We start from the raw sequence: 20,895 nt of genomic DNA on the forward strand, positions 1-20,895 counted from the left end.
AGCAATCACTGTTGCTTTCAAAGTTAATGTGTTACCGCACAGTGTGTTTCATTCATTAAATAGCACTTATTAAAGATTCCTACAGAACGTGGACGATTACTCATTAAGAACCTCACAAAGCCACGGCACGCCAGTTCCCCCGAAATAAATGAATCGTTTTTTTCTTTTCTCAGTTGCTTTATCGCACTCGCAGCCTGATGAAGCAGATCAGAGCGGCGCTCGCTCTTCCTGGTGGCACCTGAAGAATTTCCCATAATCCTTTAAATTACACACCAGAAGGACGTGGAATTGAGGTCCAATCTCATGAGGGAGGGGAAAAAAAACAAAAAAAAAAACCTGTTAATATTTGCTATTTACATGTTCTGCAGGATTCTTTGTGGCAATTGTGTTGTTTTTAGACCCATAATCACCAAAAAAAAAAATACTCGTAGATTCGCTGCTAAACGGTTCCCATCATGGTTTGGTGGATGTAAACAGGAAGTGTAATTTCACCACAGTTTTAGAGGGTTCAGTTGGCTGTAGGCTAATTTGTTTACCTGGTGCTAATCTGCACCATGGAAAGCAGCACTGCATAATCGCAGATGTACCACAACAACAAAAAGAATGACTTTTGATTCTGAAAAAGCATAAATTGAGAGAGCATCTGAACGGATTCATGGATGTTCACCCCGAACGGATATATGTGATAAAAGTGCCGCCACGAGGACGATTAAAGCCCGTCACATCCAAACAGTATGTACGTGAGGTCCGTGTCTTCTCTTTAGGAAGTTATGGGTCAGAAAAAAGGCCGTTTATTTGATGTAATCGGCGTCATTTTTAATGATGGGGGGGGGGGGGGGGGGGTTAATGTGAAAGGCCACGCGTGCAAAATCGTTCCTTCCTACCCGAAAACCGCAACTTCCATCACTCCATGCCTCTTTGAGCAAAGAGTTTTAAGTCTCCGGGGGAATGGAAGTGCAAGCGCACACCCACACACACATTATTATCACCTCAGTCATAAAAAAAACAACAACAACAAAAACAGAAGAGAAGGACAAAGAAATCAAGAAAAAGTGGGTCAAAAGACTTCAGGAGTAAAAATGAAGAAAAGTCTTTTGACCGTTAACGCGCTTGAAAATAAACAATCCCATGAACGTGTTTAATTTTCTCCCTCTGCCGTCCTTCATTAATGTCGTTGCAGCCCCCTCGGACCGAAAACCGTTATTGGCTGGTCTAAGTAAATGGCTCAGTTAGTCAAATTACAGAGAGCTGTCCACTTCTGCTTTGCTCTTAGATACCCCCCACCCCCCACCACCACCACCTCCATCGCTCGTGGGCTCACAGTCCGCGTTGGTCAATAAAACAATAATCTTTAGCTGCTGCTCAACAAAAACATGTCATTTCATTCCTGCATCACATAATGAACCGCTTTTTTTTTTTCTCTCTCTTTTGGTTGGACCAAAGTCCCAACATGTCGTCTTTTTTTTTTTTTTTTTTTTTTTTTTTTTTTAAGCCTAATACTTTTATGCTGAGAATTTACAGGACTGTATGTCTGCGCTGTGGATATTCACCCATCTGCTCCGTCTACGCCTCGCATCCTTCCTCCATCCACCCATTCATCACTTCCTCTGCAGCTTCTTTCCTTCTTCCACAATGTGAACCTCGCCAGCCAATTAAAAAAAAAAGAAAAAGAAGAAGCCCCGCCGCCGCTCCGCCGCCGGCTGCAGCGACAACCTCGTGAACCCCGTTTACCGAAGTTGCATCAGAAAAGGTTACTTCAAGCCTTTCTCGGCCCGAGCGAGACTCGCAGTCGTGAATACGAGCCGCGCACGAACGGAACAACAACAAAACAAAAAGTTGTAGTTTTTTTTTTTCTGTTCTCTGCTTCATACCACGTCAGCACGGTGGGCAAAGCGTACGAGTCTGGCCTTGAGAAGTTTCTTTAGAACATTTCGCGGCGGAGCAAAAAGCTGAGGAGGAAGCTGGGTAATGGTTGGATTATGATAAACGGCTCCTAAAAACACAAAAAAACAAAAAAAAGGTGAAATGAAAGAAGATGTGAAGTTTTGGCACTGCCAGCGGGGAAACAAATGGATGCTCTCGCTGAAAGCCATAGATAGGCTTCGCACGCAATTGATATACTTATTTAATATCAGCTCGGTGTGTTGGAGGCTCAGAGATATTGGCCGTGGTTAATGATGCCATGAATCCTGATTTCCAGCAACAAGAAAAAAAAAAACTACAGGGACGTGTTCCTCCTACCGCCTGGCCAGAAGAGCCGGCATGCACGCACCCACACACATGCACATGCACACACACACACATGCACCCACACACATGCACACACACACACGCACGCACACGCACACACACACACACACACACACACGCATTCTCACCGCGGTTAATCCAACACGGCGATGTTGCGAGGCTGTTGTTTGTCTGCTGGGTGCCACCCCTCCCCACCTCCCCCCCCCCCCCCCAACACTCCCCCTCAACCCTCCACGCTCTCTATCTCTGTTACCCCGTGCGGCGCAGGTGTCGTTCCCGGGGGGGGAGAGAGAGAGAGAGAGAGAGAGAGAGAGAGAGAGAGAGCGAGCGATGATTAAAATCCTTCTGTCGCTATCGCGGCACGGCCTCGCATTGCGCCGTGACTCCTCGCCTCCGGTGCGAGCCAGACGCATCGTAGCCGCGCATTTATCTGAGCTGTCTCCACAGCACTGGCGGCAGACGGGTGGGCCGCGCTACAACCTCCCCCCCCCCATCCTTCCCCCCCAGGTTCTCCCCCCATCCCCTCCCCACCCACCCCCCCGCGCTAAAGCCCAGATCCTTGACATTTGTCTTTTTGCGAAAGAAGGAAATAAAAGTGCGAGGCTTTTTGCAGAAAGAAAGGAACAACCCCCCCGGGCTCCACGCGCTCTATCTGCCTTATGAAGGCGATGAACACTTAAACATGAAGGGTGCGGTGCGTGATTTATTTATTCCCCCCCCCCCCCAACGCGCCTCGGGCGGTCCACTTACGAAGACTAGATACCATAACACACGAAGAAACAGGCCATACAAACGGGGAATACAAAAAAAAACAAAAAAACAACAACAAAAAAAACCTGCGGCCCAGGTAGTTTATTACGGAGTGACATTCAAGCATCATGCTCTAATCACGGGTCACGATAGCTGCCCAGGGATACCGCCGGTGTGAAAGGGGCCACATGATGCTTCGGCACAAAGGACCAGCGGCGCTCCGGAAATACATCATTACGCCCGGCATGTCGCAGGCCACGGGGTTCGTTCATTTGTAACGCTAAGCTGGGAGAAAATGCGCCCGTCCGCGCGCACAATCCCGTTTTTTGTGATTGGAATTTAAAAAAAAAAAAAAAAAAAAAGACTTCTCCCCTGTCTTTATATTACCTGCCTGTACGGCAGGAGTCAGATTTATATCTGGCCTTCAGCTGTAATGTAGTGCCGACACCCGTGCGAAGCCCCGCGTGCACTTTTTTTTTTAAATGTTCTTTTTTTTAAGACGAAGGTATTGAAAAGCTCACAAGGTTGTTGTTTTCACAGGAGGATCACAGACAAAAAAAAAAAACTCGTCTCCTCCTGACCCCGGTGTCAAAAATTTCACAGCGACAGAGTACACAAGGATCCCACGTGGCCCTTTTCCTTTATTTGAGCGATTTCAATTTAATTAGATTCTGAATCCGCGCGGGGACAAAAAAAAAAAAAGAAAAAAGAAGAAGCTCGGTCCGTCAAGGCTGCTATCACCTGAGTGCCTCGTTCAGATGTCACGCTCGGGTCGTTTTGAGAGGCGCGCCGTGCCACATCTTAAACCCCCCCCCTCTGAATGTAATTAATCCTCTCATTCAGGCACCTGGCATTTCCCCCTAACTGAATTCCTCTCTTGTTGTTCCAGCTATTGAGGGCTTTCTTGCGAGCGCGCGTGCATACTTAGTACTCTTAATGCGCGCGGATAATTGTCTCTGGGAAAAAAAAAAAAAAAAAAAATACAAAATAAAAGGACTCGCCGTACCGCTCGAGGTGCGCGAAGCCGCCGGCAGCTGTTCAAAAACCTCCTCGAGGCCCGCCATCAATTAGAACGCAGTCCTTAAATAGGCTTCACCTTCAAACTAAACTACAAGCGATCAATCAATATATATTACAAAATGCTTGTCTTAACCGAGCACCTTTAGGCACGCCGACTTATGTATTTTGCCGACATTATGCACTGCTTGCGAGTTATTGGAGCTGTTCGGGATTAAGTACTTTCCCCCAAGGGCACCTTGTAGATTCAATTTGGGATTAAGAAACAGAGTAAAGAGACTTGTTAGACGGAAGAGAGCCAGGATGCTGCCCACCTAACACCGGGTCACGGCGCATCCTCCAACAAACCCCCCCCCCCACCTCCCCGCCCCCCCCCACCACCCTCCCCCCTCCAAACACAAACCCCCATCCCGACCATTAGCCCTTCTGCCACTTAATCGCTAGTGCAGTATTGCGGTGTGCAGCTTAGAGTGTATTTGAGCTCAGGCACTTCGTCAAAGTCACCGTCCGCTATGGCCCAGGCGTGTTACTGCAAATGGGACTAATTAGTAACTTACAAAGACAAGAAGCGCAACGCTCATCCCGCAAACGCTCGATCCCGGGCCGGCCCGGCCGTTTCCCCAAAAAAGCCGACGGCGCCCGACGCGGTATTGACAATGTGTTAGAAAAACGAACAGTTAACACAAACGACGCGGCCCTCTTTCACGGCCGGTTATTACAGAAAGGGGGAGAGCAGTATTAAACACCTGTAGGAGAGCATTACCTAATTTACTATAAACGGAGACAATGAAGGAGAGGATACCATAGTCTTATTGGAAAAGTTGAATTAATAGGCAATAAAGCGCGCCCCTGAACGGGAGAGGAGGGCGGCCTTGCTGAGGAAGTTCACTTCCTCTGTGGCTCTTTTTTTGTACTTTTTCTGCTGCTGCACACTCATTTTGAGGATTATACCACAGTAATTACCACACGTCAACTGTGGCTATAAAAGGCAGTCAGACATGAAAGTGATCCTGTAATTATTCTTTGTGTTAGGGGGGTACGAAATAACACCAGCCGATTGCAGTCCAACACAAAAGCAACGCAAACCGTGGTTTTAAAAAGTAGCAGAGAATCAACGCCCGTTCAACGCGATGAACAATTATTTAGGAATTTTCTAATAAGCGTCACAAAAAGTAGCTTGTTCGAGGGATAATCCTGTGTTTTCCACAGGAAGACTTTACGTGATAAAATGTCTTAAAGGTCCCATATTTTACTCTTTTATGGTGTTTTATTTATACTCGTCACATCCGTAAGAAAAATACTTTTGTGAGATTATGTAGCAAAAACTCTCCCCGTTTTACTTTTCCTCTCTTAATATCCTCTCTAACAGAGATGGTTGTTTTGTGTCTTTAAGGCGCATTGATATCAACAACCCTCTCTTCTGATTGGCTGACTCGTCTGAGCGACGTACACCCAGGTCTCGTGGCTCGCCAGCTCCACGTCGGAACGACCGCTTCGTGTTCTCTTCAACGTAAAAGGTTGGCAAGCGCGCCACGTTGTGGGCCGACATGTGACATGAGTGTACGTTTGTGACATCACAAACTTACAGAAGTCCAAACGGCTCGTTTAGACGGCACAATTGCTGAATGCGGGCTGCAGCAACGCCTGAACTTGCTTTTAACTGAAGATGGGATGGAAATCTGATTTTATACAATAGAGGACCTTTAAACTCAGAATTACTTTTGCTGCACAGCGGCCACAAAAGACACGACTGTCACTTTTACAAAAATAGAATGAGTGAGTCAAAGATCTGGTGTGACAGTAGCACAAATGGGGAACAGTTGAGAAAAGGTCACAGACGCACGACAACAGCGACGTTAAACTAAAGTTAGATAAGACGGAGCAGACCAAGCGTTGCAGCAAAACTCCCAAACTGAATCAGGGTGCGTTTTCTTTTTGCTTATAAATTCACCTTTTTTTTCGATCCTCAAGAAGAAGACTGTGTTTATTGTGTCCTGTAAATTTCATGCAGCGCGGCTTTAAAATCGCACGCGCCTCTCAGACGGGAGGTTAACAGCCGCCTGGGATTCCGGCGACATTTTCGACACAGGCGTCTGCAAACCTCACTAAACTCTGTTCCCGACACAAAAATCGGAGACGGTAAGAAGCTGCCGGGATGCGTATAAAATGTCAACAGTGCACACGCGAGCGCCCGTGGCAGACGGCTCGACGCGCCAAACACGACACGCGCAGGAAGACGGTCACGTGACGACACCTGGTCGCGATCCCGCGCTTACAAACGCACTTCAATACGGAATTAACTCTGATTAACGCCACAATCAACTGCAGCGGTACACAGGCCACTTACAGTAAGTAATCATAACCAATTAAAGCTATTTGAAATATCAACCTTGGGATTTAAAGAATCCACTTAGCTTAATGAAAATCCTCGGCTGAGGCGGCGAAAAGCACGAGCTCTAAAAAAAAAACTAAAAAAACCTGTGATACGAGAATAATGGGGACTTTAAGGGGGGGGGGGACACACGCTGTTTGAACATCACTTAAGTAAATGTCTTCTATCGCTCTAATTGCTATTGGTCTCGTGAAATAGAGTCAAGAGGCGTCGACGGGCACAAAGTGTTTCCAACTTTGTTAAAGATGGTTGAAAAGCCATCCGTCCCGCGCCAGCGTCAGACACTTCAGGAGGGAACTTTACCATAAGTGCAGCACCTATTTTCTTTTCAGACGATAAAGAGGAGAAATTAAGACGTAATGACGAATCAGATAAGTTGCTTAATTCAAGACTGACACCTTTGACAAATCTTAATCGGCCGAGACCAAACCGCTGAGATTCTTTAAAAGACGTCGGGGGAAATAAGCCACAATCAGACGCGATAATTAATAAAGGTGGCAAGTTTGTACAAATGTGGTACGGTGGTCAAAGTCGATGACACAACAGCAGAAACAGGATCTTACAGGAAACCGGCAGAGCATTTGATTTTTGATTTTTTTTTTTTTTTTTCAGCTGCATGTATTTTTTATTTCCCCGAGGTAGTTCTTCTTGAAAGGTAACTGAATGAAGATGAAGACGAAGGTAACCAAGTGAACACTTCCCGATGTTTCTCTCGCTTGCGGTTGGATCTCGTACTTTTTTTCAGAAAAAAAAAAAAAAAAAATCTAAGAAATTCATCAAGAAACATTAACAAACCAAAAGAGACTCGTAGATGTAAAAAAGGGGGAAAAAATGGCAGCTGTAAAAAGAGCGCAGCGTCTCCACCTTGACACGCAAGTTACTGCTCTATAAGTCATCTTTTTTTTTTTTTTTTTTTGCACTCTGTTGTTATTAAGGTTACCGCTGTCAAACAAGAGAACATGTCTTCATGCTTCCCTGCATTGAGCCCCACATGGAGTCACACCTCTCTTGACGGCCATCCGTGCTATTCAATTCTGACACCGATATTGCATCTCATAACCGTGAGATCCAATCACCCTCTACGTGGATGGAGCCAAGAATAATCAGTCGTGGTCAGACAGAGATGGGCAGCAGAGAGCCGAGGCGCTGGCAGGGGCCCAAGGGCTGTATCTGGGTGCACCTTTTAGTGTGTGTGTGTGTGTGTGTGTGTGTGTGTGCGTGTGTGTGTGCGTGTGTTTGACAGGTTAATAAACCAGCCATTGTCCCGCAGAAAGAGTACCAATGTGGGATTTATCTGTGTTCTCTCTGGGCTTTACGTTTTATGTTTAAAGCTGCAATAAGCAACATTTTCATGATTAAGACTAAAATACTTTTGGTCTGTGACTGACTTTGGTTTTTTTTCTCCTCACAGCAATTTGGAGTCCAATGTCCCCCAACTTCACTGTTTTGATCAAGGTGTTTATAGCTCTTAAAAAAAAAAAAGAAAAAAAAAAAGCTCTAAAAATCCACTTTAATAATAATAATAATAAAAAAAAAACGGGCACATTTACCGAGACAATCTTAGCAGCTAACAGGGGAACATTGTGCAGCATTCGCCAGCTGAGGAGACAGATATTTTCCTCAGGAGTTTGTGGAGACTAAAACTGAGCTGGGAGGAAACTGAATATTGGTTCATGATTTGGCCAGAAACATTGCTATAAATCAATATGTCTTGAGGTACATATAAACAAAATCCACTGAATTCTACCCTTTAAAAAAAAAAACAGCTGACACGGTTCGCGACCAGTTGGCGACGTCAGTGGAGAATTTAGCAGCTGAAGGTGAAGACATTCCCGTGGAGGGGTTGGTGGAGACCGAAATCGAGCTAAAAGTTGGAGTCAAATCCATCAGATGGCCACAAGCACAAAAACTAAGTAACATTATTAGTTCGGTGTCTGCTGGCTGTGCAAACGCTTAGCTGCTGAACACGTTCTCCATATTTCGATCATATTTCCACGTTAACAGCTTGTTGTGCTGCCCCCAAGTGGCTGTAAACATCAGTTATTGCTGGTTTAATGAATGCCATGGAGTTAACTTTCATGTGTTGTGTTGTTGCGCGATCAGAGATGGCGTCCAAAGCCGCACGAACCCCCCCCGGACTCCGCCGGACACGGGTCTTTGTTGTCGTGTCTGTGAAGCTATGTTGTTTCATCCTCCACACGTCTTCATACGGTACCCCACCCTGAGCGTTCCAGAAGAAAAGCAGTTTTGTCTGCCTGGTTTTTTTTGTTGTTGTCGTTGTTGTCGTCCCACTGAGTTCCTTGAGTTTTCTGCTTCCAAAATGGCCGTTTTTAACAGTGTTTACATCCATAATTCCTCGTGATCAATTCGTATCTGTGCAGCATTTCGGCTACTGTTAGCAGGACGAGAACGCACCCCTGCTTCCTAAATGAAAGATCACAGGAGGGGGTTTGAAAACTGACTGGCTGTTTCCCGTGTCTTGACTTCCCGCCTGGCTGATCTGTGCTCTGTTGCAGGTTGGTTCGTTTGAAATGGACAAGGCGCCTTCGGCGGAGCTGCTAATGGGACGCTTCTAAAAATGTGCTGCAGCGCTTTCGATGGAATCACGTATGTTATCCAGAATACAGAGTATTTTGAGAAAACGTGTTCATTTTAAAACATGATTTGGGGGTATCGCTTACACATACAGCGTTTACCGCTTCACTGTTTCTATTGAAATTGGAGGCGGTCTGTCTCCGGCTAAATTTAGAAATAACTTATTTAATATACAAACCATTTTTTTTGGCAGCGCAGGAAGAGATTAATCAACATCCACGAATGCCAGATGCCTGATCGCCAGCTGCATTCATGACTGAACAGAAACTGAGAAAAAACATTTGAAGTAAGAATTCCAGAAGCTCCGAACTGATCTTCAGGAAGGTGATCACAGCGTTTTTACACATTAATTAGTCCACAGAAGTTTTCAGCTTCTGAGCAACACGAGGCGCTTCACTCGTCATCAAAGACTCGTAGCCTCAGAGAGACTCCGGTGGAGCTACAAGATTATCAATGAGGAACTTTTGAGTGTATAAAACATGTAAATGTTTGCCCCAAAAACACGGCAATGTTGAAATGTTCTCTAATAAAAGCTTCAGCGGGAGGATTCATTAGCTGAAGGTCTCCAGAAAGTGAAAAACAACAGAGTCCGTGCTGCCGCGCAGGCTTTCGCAGTCAAACGTGTTGATGAGTTTGGATGCTTTTTCCTCGCCAGACATCGCATCCGTAACACCAACCACACTGCGAAGTTAATTCCTCTCCTGTGATATACATTAATTTGTTCTTGAATGCTCCCGTTTTCCTCCGTGGGCTTCATTGGATGTTCGCCGTGAACCTTGCAGGTCAGAGCCGAGTTTGTTTTGTCGAGCATCCTTCTTATTTCTGTCTGCCTGAGTGTGGAAAAAATAAGTGACATAAATCCCTGCATTGCAGTGGCTTTCTCCACTTCATGAATTAGAACTACATTAAAAAAAAAAAAAAAAAAAAAAAAAAATCCAGTATGTGTGTGTGTGTGTGTGTTGCTCTCAAAGCGGGAGCATGAAGCCTAATATTATGGAATGGCCCATATTTTTCTGTTTTCCTGCAAGAGTGCTTTGCATGAAGTAGCCGAGCCTCGGCAGGGCAGTGGCTAATGAGCCGGCTATGAAGATGTAGCGAGGACTGCCGCTGCACTTTCTCAGGATGAAACGCCCCACGAGTCAACAAACGACCTCACATCTTCTCCCGCGGCTTATTTTAGCCCCTTTTTCTCACACTTTTAACTGCTTTCTAATTTAAACTCTGTTATCTTTATTACACTGAGTAATGACACTCGCTGGAGTTTGCTTGTCTGCTGCATTTCTTTTTTTTTTTTTTTTTAATTTTTTTTGGGGGGGAGAGAGGGGGGGGGTTGCAGCTTTAGTACGAAATTCGTTAATTTGTTGATGTTTTTCAGGGTCAGGACTGAAGTCTGCTGTATGAGCAATGCTTAAAGCTGCACTGTATACACATAAAAATGCACACTCAGGGGTTTTGATGCAACAGCCCGACTGGGCCCCCCAGGGGTGTAGCGACAAATTTTGGGGCCCCCACCTATAAGCAGTGTCTGTAGGAACCTCTTCTCGTCTTGAACACGAAACTATGTTTTTGACACATATTTTAGCCAACAACTGCACACGTGAATCCGTTCATAACGACCTCCAGGCCGCGTGTGGCTTTTAACTTCTTTTGAAATAAATTATTTAGTTGTGTTTTCTCAGTTTGCTTTCTTTCTTTTGTTTTCTTGGTACCCCAAGCCTTCCCTCTCCTGGGGGGGGGGGGGGGGACGACATGACTCCAACACAGCGAACTCTTTCTCTGCTGCAGCATCAGCACCAGCGCAGGTCAGACTAACGGAGTCTCGGAGAGCCTTCGCTTATTGTTTTGTTTTATATATTATGAGCTTTTCAACTGATTATAAGCCTATATTCTTTACCCCAGGCTTTTCAAGGGGCCCCTGCCAGCGGCTTAAGGCGGCTAACGTCAGCGAAACTTTGGATCAGGGCTCTCCAACCTTTTTTTTTTTTTTTTTCCTGGGAGAGCTACTTAAGACAAAATCAAAGTGTCCGAGCGCTACTCACTGACACGGTAACATGTCTTCACATAGCTGAGCTCCACCAAGCCGGCTGAACGAGCGTCTTTTACGTGAACAATAACAAAACGACACTCAACACATGAACAGTAAGCTTGCGAGCTTCGAGTTGGAGGCCCCTGCTTTAGATAGATGCCGCTGTGTCATTGACATCACAGCGTCAGCTGACTGACTTTATGACGCGTCTGCACTTGTGCTACAGTTTCACCTTATTTCATCATGTTAGAGCGTCCTGATCGCCCGGTGCTCGAGGTGCGAACCGCACAACGGATACATATTCTGTTCAATTACGCGCGGGAAGTCTTGTTGACCGTCATCACCCACTCTCGTTTTCTGGTAGTCGCTGCACCGCTGGCTTTTGGATGAAGGTAAAACTGCCCTGAATTTTCTTTTTAAAAATAATTCATGAAGAGCAAACGCAGCGTGCCCTCAGCGGGGGGCGTGTTTGACGATTCCTGCCTGTGATCCCGCTCAGCTAGATCTCAGCCAGGTCTTCTAATTATGACATTTTCATACACACCGACGCACTAAATGGGTGGAGTAGTCTTGTAAATAGAGCGCGACTAAAGTATCGGTTAACCAATTTCATTGGCTTCAGATATATTAAATCGGTGTATACGTTGGCCGATATGCACCGAAATTAAAACTCTTTCTGATTGAACATAATTCAGAAAAAGATGCTTGGGGTAAAGCAGAAATGTTTCTTTTGGATTTTTATAGAATTTGAATTGGCAGTAAAATTTACAGTTTCATTGCACATATGTCAACAAATTGTAAAATATCCTGTATCTGTTACACGGCTTTGTCATATAAAGAATATATAAGTATCTGATTTTTTTTTTTCACCCGAGCTCTACTTGCGTATACTTCTGAAATACTGTGAACAAGCAAATATTATGGTTAGAAAAACATCTTAGTATTATTTTCCGAAGCTGGAAAAACTCTGCCTGCTTCATCAGGACTGCTCGGTTTGATCAGATTTGATTGATAGTGGCCGGGCAACGTAAGCAAACAACCGCACAGCTCATCAGTCATCGGGTCGCGACGTAAGTGCAGCTAAAATGTGATGCATGGAAGTAGGTGACTTTGCCTTTTCGAAACGGGTCCTCTTCAAATCAACAAATCGCACAAAAACACAGAAATATTGTTCCAACTCCGGCAGATAATTTGTGTGTATTCTTAGTGAACCGGCTGATCGATTGACACGCCGTAACCACATCTGCGCGGTAAACGCAAAACCAGCGGGACGGAGTCGCCCACTTATTGTCTGCACCCACCTGTCTTTGGCTCCACCGAGAAGTACGGCTGTCCGTGGATGATGCTGTAGACCACCCTGGCGCTGTTCCCGTACGTCGGGTCGTCCGCATCCGTGGCCGCCACTTGCACCACCATGGTTCCTGTGGGCAGACAGCCCTGACATTAGTTTCCAAGACAACATCCAGAAGCCGTGTGTCAAACAGAGCTAAATGTGGAAGTAGTCATCATATCGGCAGAGCGTGTGACCAATTCTACTTGAAAAGCGGGTGGAAAAAGCAATGAAAATGTAACTTCTGAGGCAGTGTAATAATAAGTGTAAATAATCGTATTAGTCATTACACTGTCTGCTTTCATTATGACGGCTGTTTACTTTTGTATTTTATTTTTTAATACAAAAACGCCTTAAGTGTAGTTTAAAGCTTCTTTTTTTCTCTCTTTTTTTTTCACATAAACCTTCAGCTGGACCCAAAAGATCTGATCTGCGCTGAGTGCTGGCTCTTGTCCTCAAAGGCTGCGAAACAAATAACACTTTCAGCCGCTGCCACACTTTGCAGGCGATGCTACGGCTGTATTAAAGTGAAACTTCTAGCCTTCGGAGATCATTTCGCTGCCATTCCCTCCGTTTGTCTCCCCGCAGATCAGTTAGCGGCATCTTTTTCTGGTAGCTTCAATCTGTTGAGTGGAAATCGGCAGCCAAACGGGCGCTGCGACCCATCTGTGCATGTTAAAGAGGCGCGTCACCCCCACCAGAAAAAGACAAAGCTCAATTACTATGTATCTCACATCACAAAAAACTGCAACTATTTTTTTTTTTTTTTTTGGTTGAAGATAAAGTCAAAGTGGTTTGTCCTCCAGCAATGTCATAGGAGGACACTGCATCTTTGTGTTGGACTAATTAGAGTTCAATGTGCTCTGGAGATTAAATAATATTATGACACAAAAGTTTTAGAAAAAAATGTCAAATAGTTTTCCTTTTTCTTCCTACTTTTCTGAATAACTCTTTATATTTGATCAAATCTGCGTTAGCATGCACAGATGGTAACCCATCTTTTTACTGATTTAAGCTCCACAAACTGCTTCTGGAAGAGATATTGTGCTGCAGAAGGGAAATTGTTACTATGAAACCCAAATGATATCTGAAGGCGAGCAGCAACAAACGTTGTTTTCTTAGGACGGATGAACTGTTCTGCTCTCTGCAGAAGTGAAAATGGATTTTTCAAAAAAAAAAAAAACTGAATTCAATCTATCCGAAGGGACACACTGGGCCTGGAACTAATAAAACATATAAAAGAGAATCTATTAAAGTGCTATGAATTAATTCTTTAAAAAGATATCAAACACCTTAATTTTAAATCCCGGTATTTGGTGTCGTAGCCGCAGATCTCTCTCTGAATTAATGGAAGAAGGCAAAAAACCAAACTCCTTAAAATTAAACATTAAAGCATTATACAGCATATATATATATATAAAATAGCTGAAGCAAGGCAGTTAATGACGGTAGGGGCCTGATGGAGCGGGAGAAATCTGACTAAAGTGTGCATTAGATGTTTCATCTTTTATTAGGGTTGGCCCCAAATTGTCGACAAAGTCAAGAAAAGTCTTAGTCGGCAAAGTTTCAATATTACAGATACATTTAACCCGGCAGAGCCTTCTCTTGCTACGGAGGTGGCCTTAAGGGCAACCTGAGGTCCTTGTTGTGGGAAGTGAGCGACTGTCACGTTTGAAAAGTAACGTCAGCGTCACCGTGAAGTGACGCAGACGTCGGCCTGGAAGTGTTGGAATAAGCTCGAGTTTCAGTACAGCAGCCGTTCAAACGTTCTGCGCCGCGTTCGCCGCACCGAAAAAGTTAATTTTGCGGCCACTGAACCAAACACACACACACACACACACACACAGGCGCTTTTATGGTCCGACAGCCGATAACCAGTCAGTAGTCTCGACGCAGACGGTATCAGGCTAATATAGAATTTACTGTGTTATAATAAATCAACCAAATGTTCAGTCTTCATGCTTGTTAATTATAAACAGTCAGAAAGTTCAGCGAGTTTCTGGCCGTTAGCAGGCGGCCATATTCATGCGTGGGCTTGTAAAAGTTACATTTTAGGAGCTCAGTATTTCTCTTTCATGTAAAACAGTGTTAAAAATGTTTCGTAATATATCCTTCGTCAGCCCTACAAATGAAACCATTTTCTGACGCTCCTTAAAAAAAAAAAAAAAAAAAAAAAAAAAAAGAAAGAAACATCATCAACTTCGACTATTCGCTCGAACTGAGGACTACGTCGTCACGGGGAATCTCCGGTCGAGGGGAACGCCTCATTTCTCAGCACACGAAGGCCGGATTTTGCAATCGAGCCCCGCGGCGCCAGGAACGTCCTCCCCGGCCCGCACCAAGGAAAATGTGTTTTTCAGACTTGCGCCGTGAACTCTCGCTGACAACTGACAACCGTTGTTTCTGCGCGCGGGACGGTATCGCCCTCTCCGACACGTCCTCCGAGGCAGACGAGGAGACATCAGACACGACTCGCCCTCTCTGCACTTCTCCTTAAACGTACCGATTGAACGCGGACTGACGCGACTCGAGCTGACGGCCGCGGCGGCCGCGGAAAAGGTGCGGCGGGACAAAAAAAAAAAAAAAAAAAAAGCGTTTGAAGATTTCACAGAGGAAAACGTAATCAGCGACGATACATTTTCAATAGGTCATTCATTATGGTATAAATGAGCCTCGGTGTTCCAGCTGGGCTCGTTTAGTGGGTGCCGAATAATATATATATTTTTTTTTTCTTTTTCCAGGCGAATTATTAGGTGAAAGAATTGACATCCATTTGATAATGGGGAGGAAAAGTCATTTAATAAATTGTGAAATTACCACAAACAAGCGTTATGGTTGAGGCTATTTTCTGCTGTTAGACTGTACGTCAGAGTCTGTCTTAAAGCTGACGCCTACAGCAGTCTCACACTTGGCAGTGGTGAAATCATCAACACTCGACATTGTTAAAATAACCTTGAAAATACACCATTTTCCACGAGTGTGGCTTTTCCCGGTCTGTCACGAGAATAGCTGGTTGATGCCTGAATATTTCACTTTAATGGCTAGCTGCACATATCTCTGGCAAAGCCCGGGGCCTCATATTGTAAGCCTATGACAGAAAGTGCTGTCTTACAAGTTGGTGATATTTTACTTTGAAGCAAACATCCTAATAAAAATCTCACTTTCTAGCATGAGATGTACTTTACAGGCTTTTACAGAATGAAGTGATCATGGAAATTGAAGATTAGAGTCCTCCATTCTGGCCATAAAGCAGAATTAACAGGCGCTGGCCCTGGATGTGAACAATATAATAGAAGAAGAAGAAAAAAGAAGTCTGGTGAGGCTGGAGAAGTTATCACCAGGCCGGTTGTCGAAGGACACCTAGATTATATCATCACCTCTTAGTCATGACAGGTTATATTACAGGTAGTTTAAAACACCAAGGTCAGAGGATGACTGTATGAAAGAGAACTCAGGCGACGTCTGAATCTCTATTACAGGTTGATAGTTAAAATCACCTCACACAAGGAGCGCCGAGCGAGGCCGTAAATTAACATTCAATATGGACTCGGATGGAGCACAGCTTTTAAAGGTTTATTTATATATCTTTTTTTTAGCTGTTTTTCTACAGGTTGTTTGCCCCCCGAGAGTCCAACAAACATCCTGTTCTGACAATAATGTCAGTATGAAAGGTAATACCAGCTGGGTGAGCTGGATGTCATAAAAAAAAAAAAAAAAAAAAAAAAAAAAAGAAAACTGATGAACACCCTGAAATTTGAACAGATTCTTTCTGCTCCACCAGGCTGTCATCTGCTACTCAATTTGCCCTGTCAGTGTCCCTTCAATATTTGTCCATCTTCATCGGCGTGACGGATCAGATCTCCACATTTTTGTATTCATTCTCTGCAGCTGTGTGCAAAACAGGTTTCCTCCACATTTCCGTATCGTCGGCGAGCGAGTGTCAGCTGCCGCTAATGAAAATAAATGCGGCACGCTCAGTCTGAAGCGGAGACAGGTATTCTTCAGCACGTACGCCGCTTTGCACGCGGCTGTCAAAAGTGCAACGCGCGTTTGGGATTTCACGCTCACAATGTAAATGTTTGGAGGACCGTGGCCCCCAGGATGCGGCTTTTACATGCGAGCTAACGCAAATCGCACGTGTTTCCAAACAAGGAGTCGTCATCTACGTGTAGGAATACAAAATATGGATTTAGGGTTCAGATGAGAACGAATTGAGAAACCAAATCTGTGACCTGAAAATTGAAATATAATGTATGATGTACATATACGATACAAATTAACATTAAACCTTCCATTTACGCCCAGACATTTTTGCACTTCCCTTTATGAGCATTCAAATCTGCCACAGTTGATTAAGTTGATTGTATTCATGCACATTCACAGCAGAGACGTTGTGGATTATGGAGTTAAAATCACATTTATTTACAACTGCAAAGCAAAAAAGAAAAAGACGCTTAAAGAAAGATGCCAAGAGCCTCGTGATTTCTAACATTTGCAACACGCGAATACATTCCCGCTCTCTCATTTCAGATAGTTTTAGTTTCACGAGTGGCAAATGCATTAACCGAAAGAATAAAACTTTCTATAAGCACCTTAATTACTAAAGAATAAACAAATATAAATAGACATGATTATTATGAATATATGATTAACATATGAATAAATTATCAACTATAAACTCGCAACAGCCGCCATTTTCAGCAGTTTGGAAAATAGGTTGCCGGATTGTGAATGTCAATCCGAAGCTGCGCTTTGATCCGCTACCGTTTGCCCTGTGTAAAGTTACCGCAGTACACCGTTGATACAAACTCGGCGCTTTCCGCCAAATGTTTCAAATTAAAAGCCCCGTGGCGTTTCAGCGGACAGAAACCCTCCAAGGCTTTTATTGTGAAACATTTGGGGGAAAGTCACAGTTTAGAAAGGTCATCCAGAACGATGGCAGTAATATTCTTGATTTAACATTAAAGCCGTGGAGAAAGGAAACACTCGACTGTTTGTCTGCACATTTGCCACCACAAGAACTGGAATTCCACAACCTCTGAAACGGTGAGAATTTTAGCCGTACGCGAGTAAGTGTGTGCGCCCGAGTGTGTGTCACAGTTTTCCTTTCCGGCACTTCAACAAATAGCTCGACACCCGCGGTTATGAGTACACCATCCAGGTACTCAGTGCGCTGCGTGTCGCCACACCTGCCAGCCGGAACGGACTTCTGCACTCAAACTAGCAAGCGTGAGTACAGTTTGTACGTGCATTGAGACGCACGGCCGGCGTCCACTTTATTAGGTACGACTGTGCAATCTAATCCAGTCCGATACAGCCGTTCCGCCGTGAAGTCTATACCCTTTTGTTTTTTTCTGTTAAAGATAATAATAATAATAACAATCAGTTTTAGAGGTGTTTCTATCATACGGTGTCGTTGTCAGTAAGTTGCATAAAAACTGAATTTATATGTTTTATAACGGTGTCAGCCAAATCTGAACATTTAACAGCTTTGTAAAAATGCGTGTTACGGAAGAGCAGTTTTACTCAATTGTATTAAATTGCACAATATCTGTAGAACCGGAAATTAAAAATGACAACAAACCTCCACAAGTGAAGACAAAAAAACCCCCAAAAAAACATAAAACATTTTCAAATCAACTTTCCCTAAACCGGAACGCCTTTCTCATTTCCAGAATTAAATGACTAACCCACCCTTGATCTCCGCTCTCATGAATTAGACAGGAACTATGACAGCTGGATATGGGACTGGTGAGTAGTAAATTCAAGAGCTGTGGCCTTGGGTTGACATTACATTCTCTATGCTTGTAATGAGCCCTCAAACGGCTCCTTTGGCCCTTCGCTGTGTGCAGCGGGAGAAAGAGAGAGAGAGAGCCAAGATTGTCACACCTCCAACTGTCCTCAAGCTCTCTCGTCTTTTATTTGACATCCCTGCCGTGATTAAGACAAAAGCCTTCGGAGATCTTTGGGCCATAAGGTCTCGGTGTGCGTGTGGACGAGCGCTGCCCCTAATTACTTTAATTAATTAAATTCATGATTTCCTCTAAATTGAACCCATTCATCAGTGGGCCAAAGCCGCGACCATTAATGATTTAAAGACATCTATAAAGGAATTATTGAGGACAAGAGGTGCTTGGCCCTTCCCCGTTCTTTACTGCATTGATAATTGCGCCGAGCAGATATTTACCGAGAGAAGGCGATGCGTTATTCTCCTGCTGTTTCCTCGCAAACTTGTGATGAAGACCTTCACAGAAGCCGGCGGAGTAAATAAAGTGCCGGCGGTGACCCTGCATCTCAGCACTCGCGGCGTGAACTGCACCCTCTGCTGTCGTCGACGCGCCGAGTTGGCGTCTTATCTCGGGTTGGACACGAGACTCCGAGCCCCTTGTACTCTAATCCTCTGGTTCCTTAAGCCTGAGCTCTGTACCCCCCCGTCGACAGTCAGCTGTGTAATCCTTCAGAGATCTCTGTGCCTGTGTTGTAAGCAAAGCGCTGCTTCCCTTGGAACGGCTCCCGGGGCCGCCGTGTGCCGGCTGAAATTTTCACTTTGACTTTGAACGTTCGACAGAAGCCATTACACCTTTGTTTTCACTAATTTCCATCTGTACGGCGCCGCACATGTTCAAAAGGCACCGGGGTGAATGCTGAGACACAGAAGGAGTTTATCTCAGCTCTCGGTGTTTCTGCATGCAACGTGCAACGTGCTGGTATGCAGTAATGGTGGGGCCCTGAAACTAAAAGTATCTTTAATCCAAAAGGGTAGGAAAAAAAAAAAAAAGGGTTTCCCAAAGTGATTAACCCACAGAGAACTCTGCGATGCAACGTAGCGTCTTTCAGCTCGTTGTTTTGGTTTTCTGGCCCACTACTTTACTGTTTTGTTTCACTCTCAGAGCTCCCGTCGTGTTGTTTCAAACAGCAGTCTGTTTGCTGCTGCTGCTGCTGCTGCTGCAAAAAAAAGCTCTAAAACCTACTCTCTGTTCACTACTTGTGCAGAACAAACACATGACAGAAACACTGCATTTCCCTCAGGAGTTAGCGGAGAAAAAAAACCCACAACAAACCCAAAAGATTGGACATGTGTTTGCCTGGCGGCCTGTACGACTCTAAGTGAATGCTAATGTTGCTTCATGGCTGCTGGATGAGTAAACACACACACACACGTGATTTCACAAATCGTATCGACGTAAAAGGTGTTAATACCCTTTGCATCAACATTTTTCGAGAAAATATAATATAATGCAGGTTTAAAAACCAACTCAGACCAAAGATTTGCAACAAGATGACTTGAGACTTGCGACCACTTCCCTTTCCTCCGGTCTACAACATCCTGAAACCTGTTAACACCAAAGCAACCAGACGAGACGGTGGCTGGATATAATTAGTAGCATCCTAAAACACGTTACTTGCAGCAGTTGCATTTTTCTTAGTGATTATGTGGCAAAACTTTAAAAAAAATGAGAGGGTCAAGAACAGAGTACCCAGCAGGCTTCAAGCTAAACTTTGCCTTAAATAGATAGGCGATCTTTCCTGTTTTGTCAGTTTCTCGCGTACATAGGTCAAAGGGCAGCTTAAGGTTTGTGTCATACAGTCACGGCCGTTCCTCAATTAAACTGACATGACTCTGCTACGAGCTGATTGGCTGTTGAACGAGATAACACGCCCGACTTTATGGAACTGCCATCTAAGGAAAGGAAAATTTCCCATGCAATGTTTGAAAACACTTTCATCTGGTGCTGAATTTTGGTTCTAAACTGGGTTTAAAGAGCAACCCGACGCCCTGTTTTAGCTTAAACACGCTCTCTATAACTATTCACAAACATGCATTCAAATCCAGAGCGAACTCCCCCGCCTTCCTGTTACCACCTTACCAATAACACTCCCATTTAAACAACTCTTTCAGCTACTGTCTGCCGCTCACTTTGTTTACTTGAATTCCCCATTTTCTTTGGAAAAAAAAGCCCAAACCCTTTTTTACCCTGTAGATTTGTACCAAAATTCAAATTCTACATCTAAAATTATCCCAAAGACTGTGATGGTGTTTTCTAATCAAATTAAAAGCCCGGGTCACCTTTTCTGTCTCTTGACACCCGAGTTAATTTCTGTCTCCACCCCACTAGTCGTAGCTCATTTGTGATTAGACCACAGCTCCCAGCATGCCTTGGAGCGCCTTGGGAACCACTAGGAGGAGCTGGGGGAAGTTAAGGATGTCTGTGCTGCTCTGCTTACTGTGTTTGCCACTGAGAAGTGGGGAGGATAATGGATGAACAGAAATGTATTCACGTGGATCAGACATTTTTCAGAGACATTTTCAGCAGGCAGGTACCTGCAAGTACCAGCTCGCATGAACTCTGAGCCCAATTTGTGGACGAAAATGCCTTTGGCCTTCAAGCCTGATTCAGACCTTAAGTTTGCTTGACTTAGTTTTCATACGTGCGTCACCCATCAACATTTCTAAGCCTAGAGGTCTGTGCTGGCATATGTGAAGTGATAAATATGTAAATGAAGACACATCAGACTTCACATTACAATACGGGG

The 20,895-nt window shown here is 44.4% G+C and overlaps 1 protein-coding gene across 1 annotated transcript in view; it reads right to left on the minus strand.

The window, feature by feature from the left end:
* LOC138204422 (cadherin-7-like) overlaps window positions 1-20,895 on the minus strand; it is a 109,722-nt gene that overhangs the window by 42,087 nt on the left and 46,740 nt on the right. Inside the window, exon 4 of the mRNA XM_069159678.1 lies at window positions 12,332-12,451. Coding sequence (XP_069015779.1) covers window positions 12,332-12,451 — 120 coding nt within the window. The remainder of the gene's footprint in view (window positions 1-12,331; window positions 12,452-20,895) is intronic.

Source organism: Embiotoca jacksoni, unplaced genomic scaffold (assembly GCF_022577435.1).
Source record: "Embiotoca jacksoni isolate LCO1_2020_lvr unplaced genomic scaffold, fEmbJac1.0.p SCAF_25, whole genome shotgun sequence".
NCBI lineage: Eukaryota > Metazoa > Chordata > Actinopteri > Embiotocidae > Embiotoca > Embiotoca jacksoni.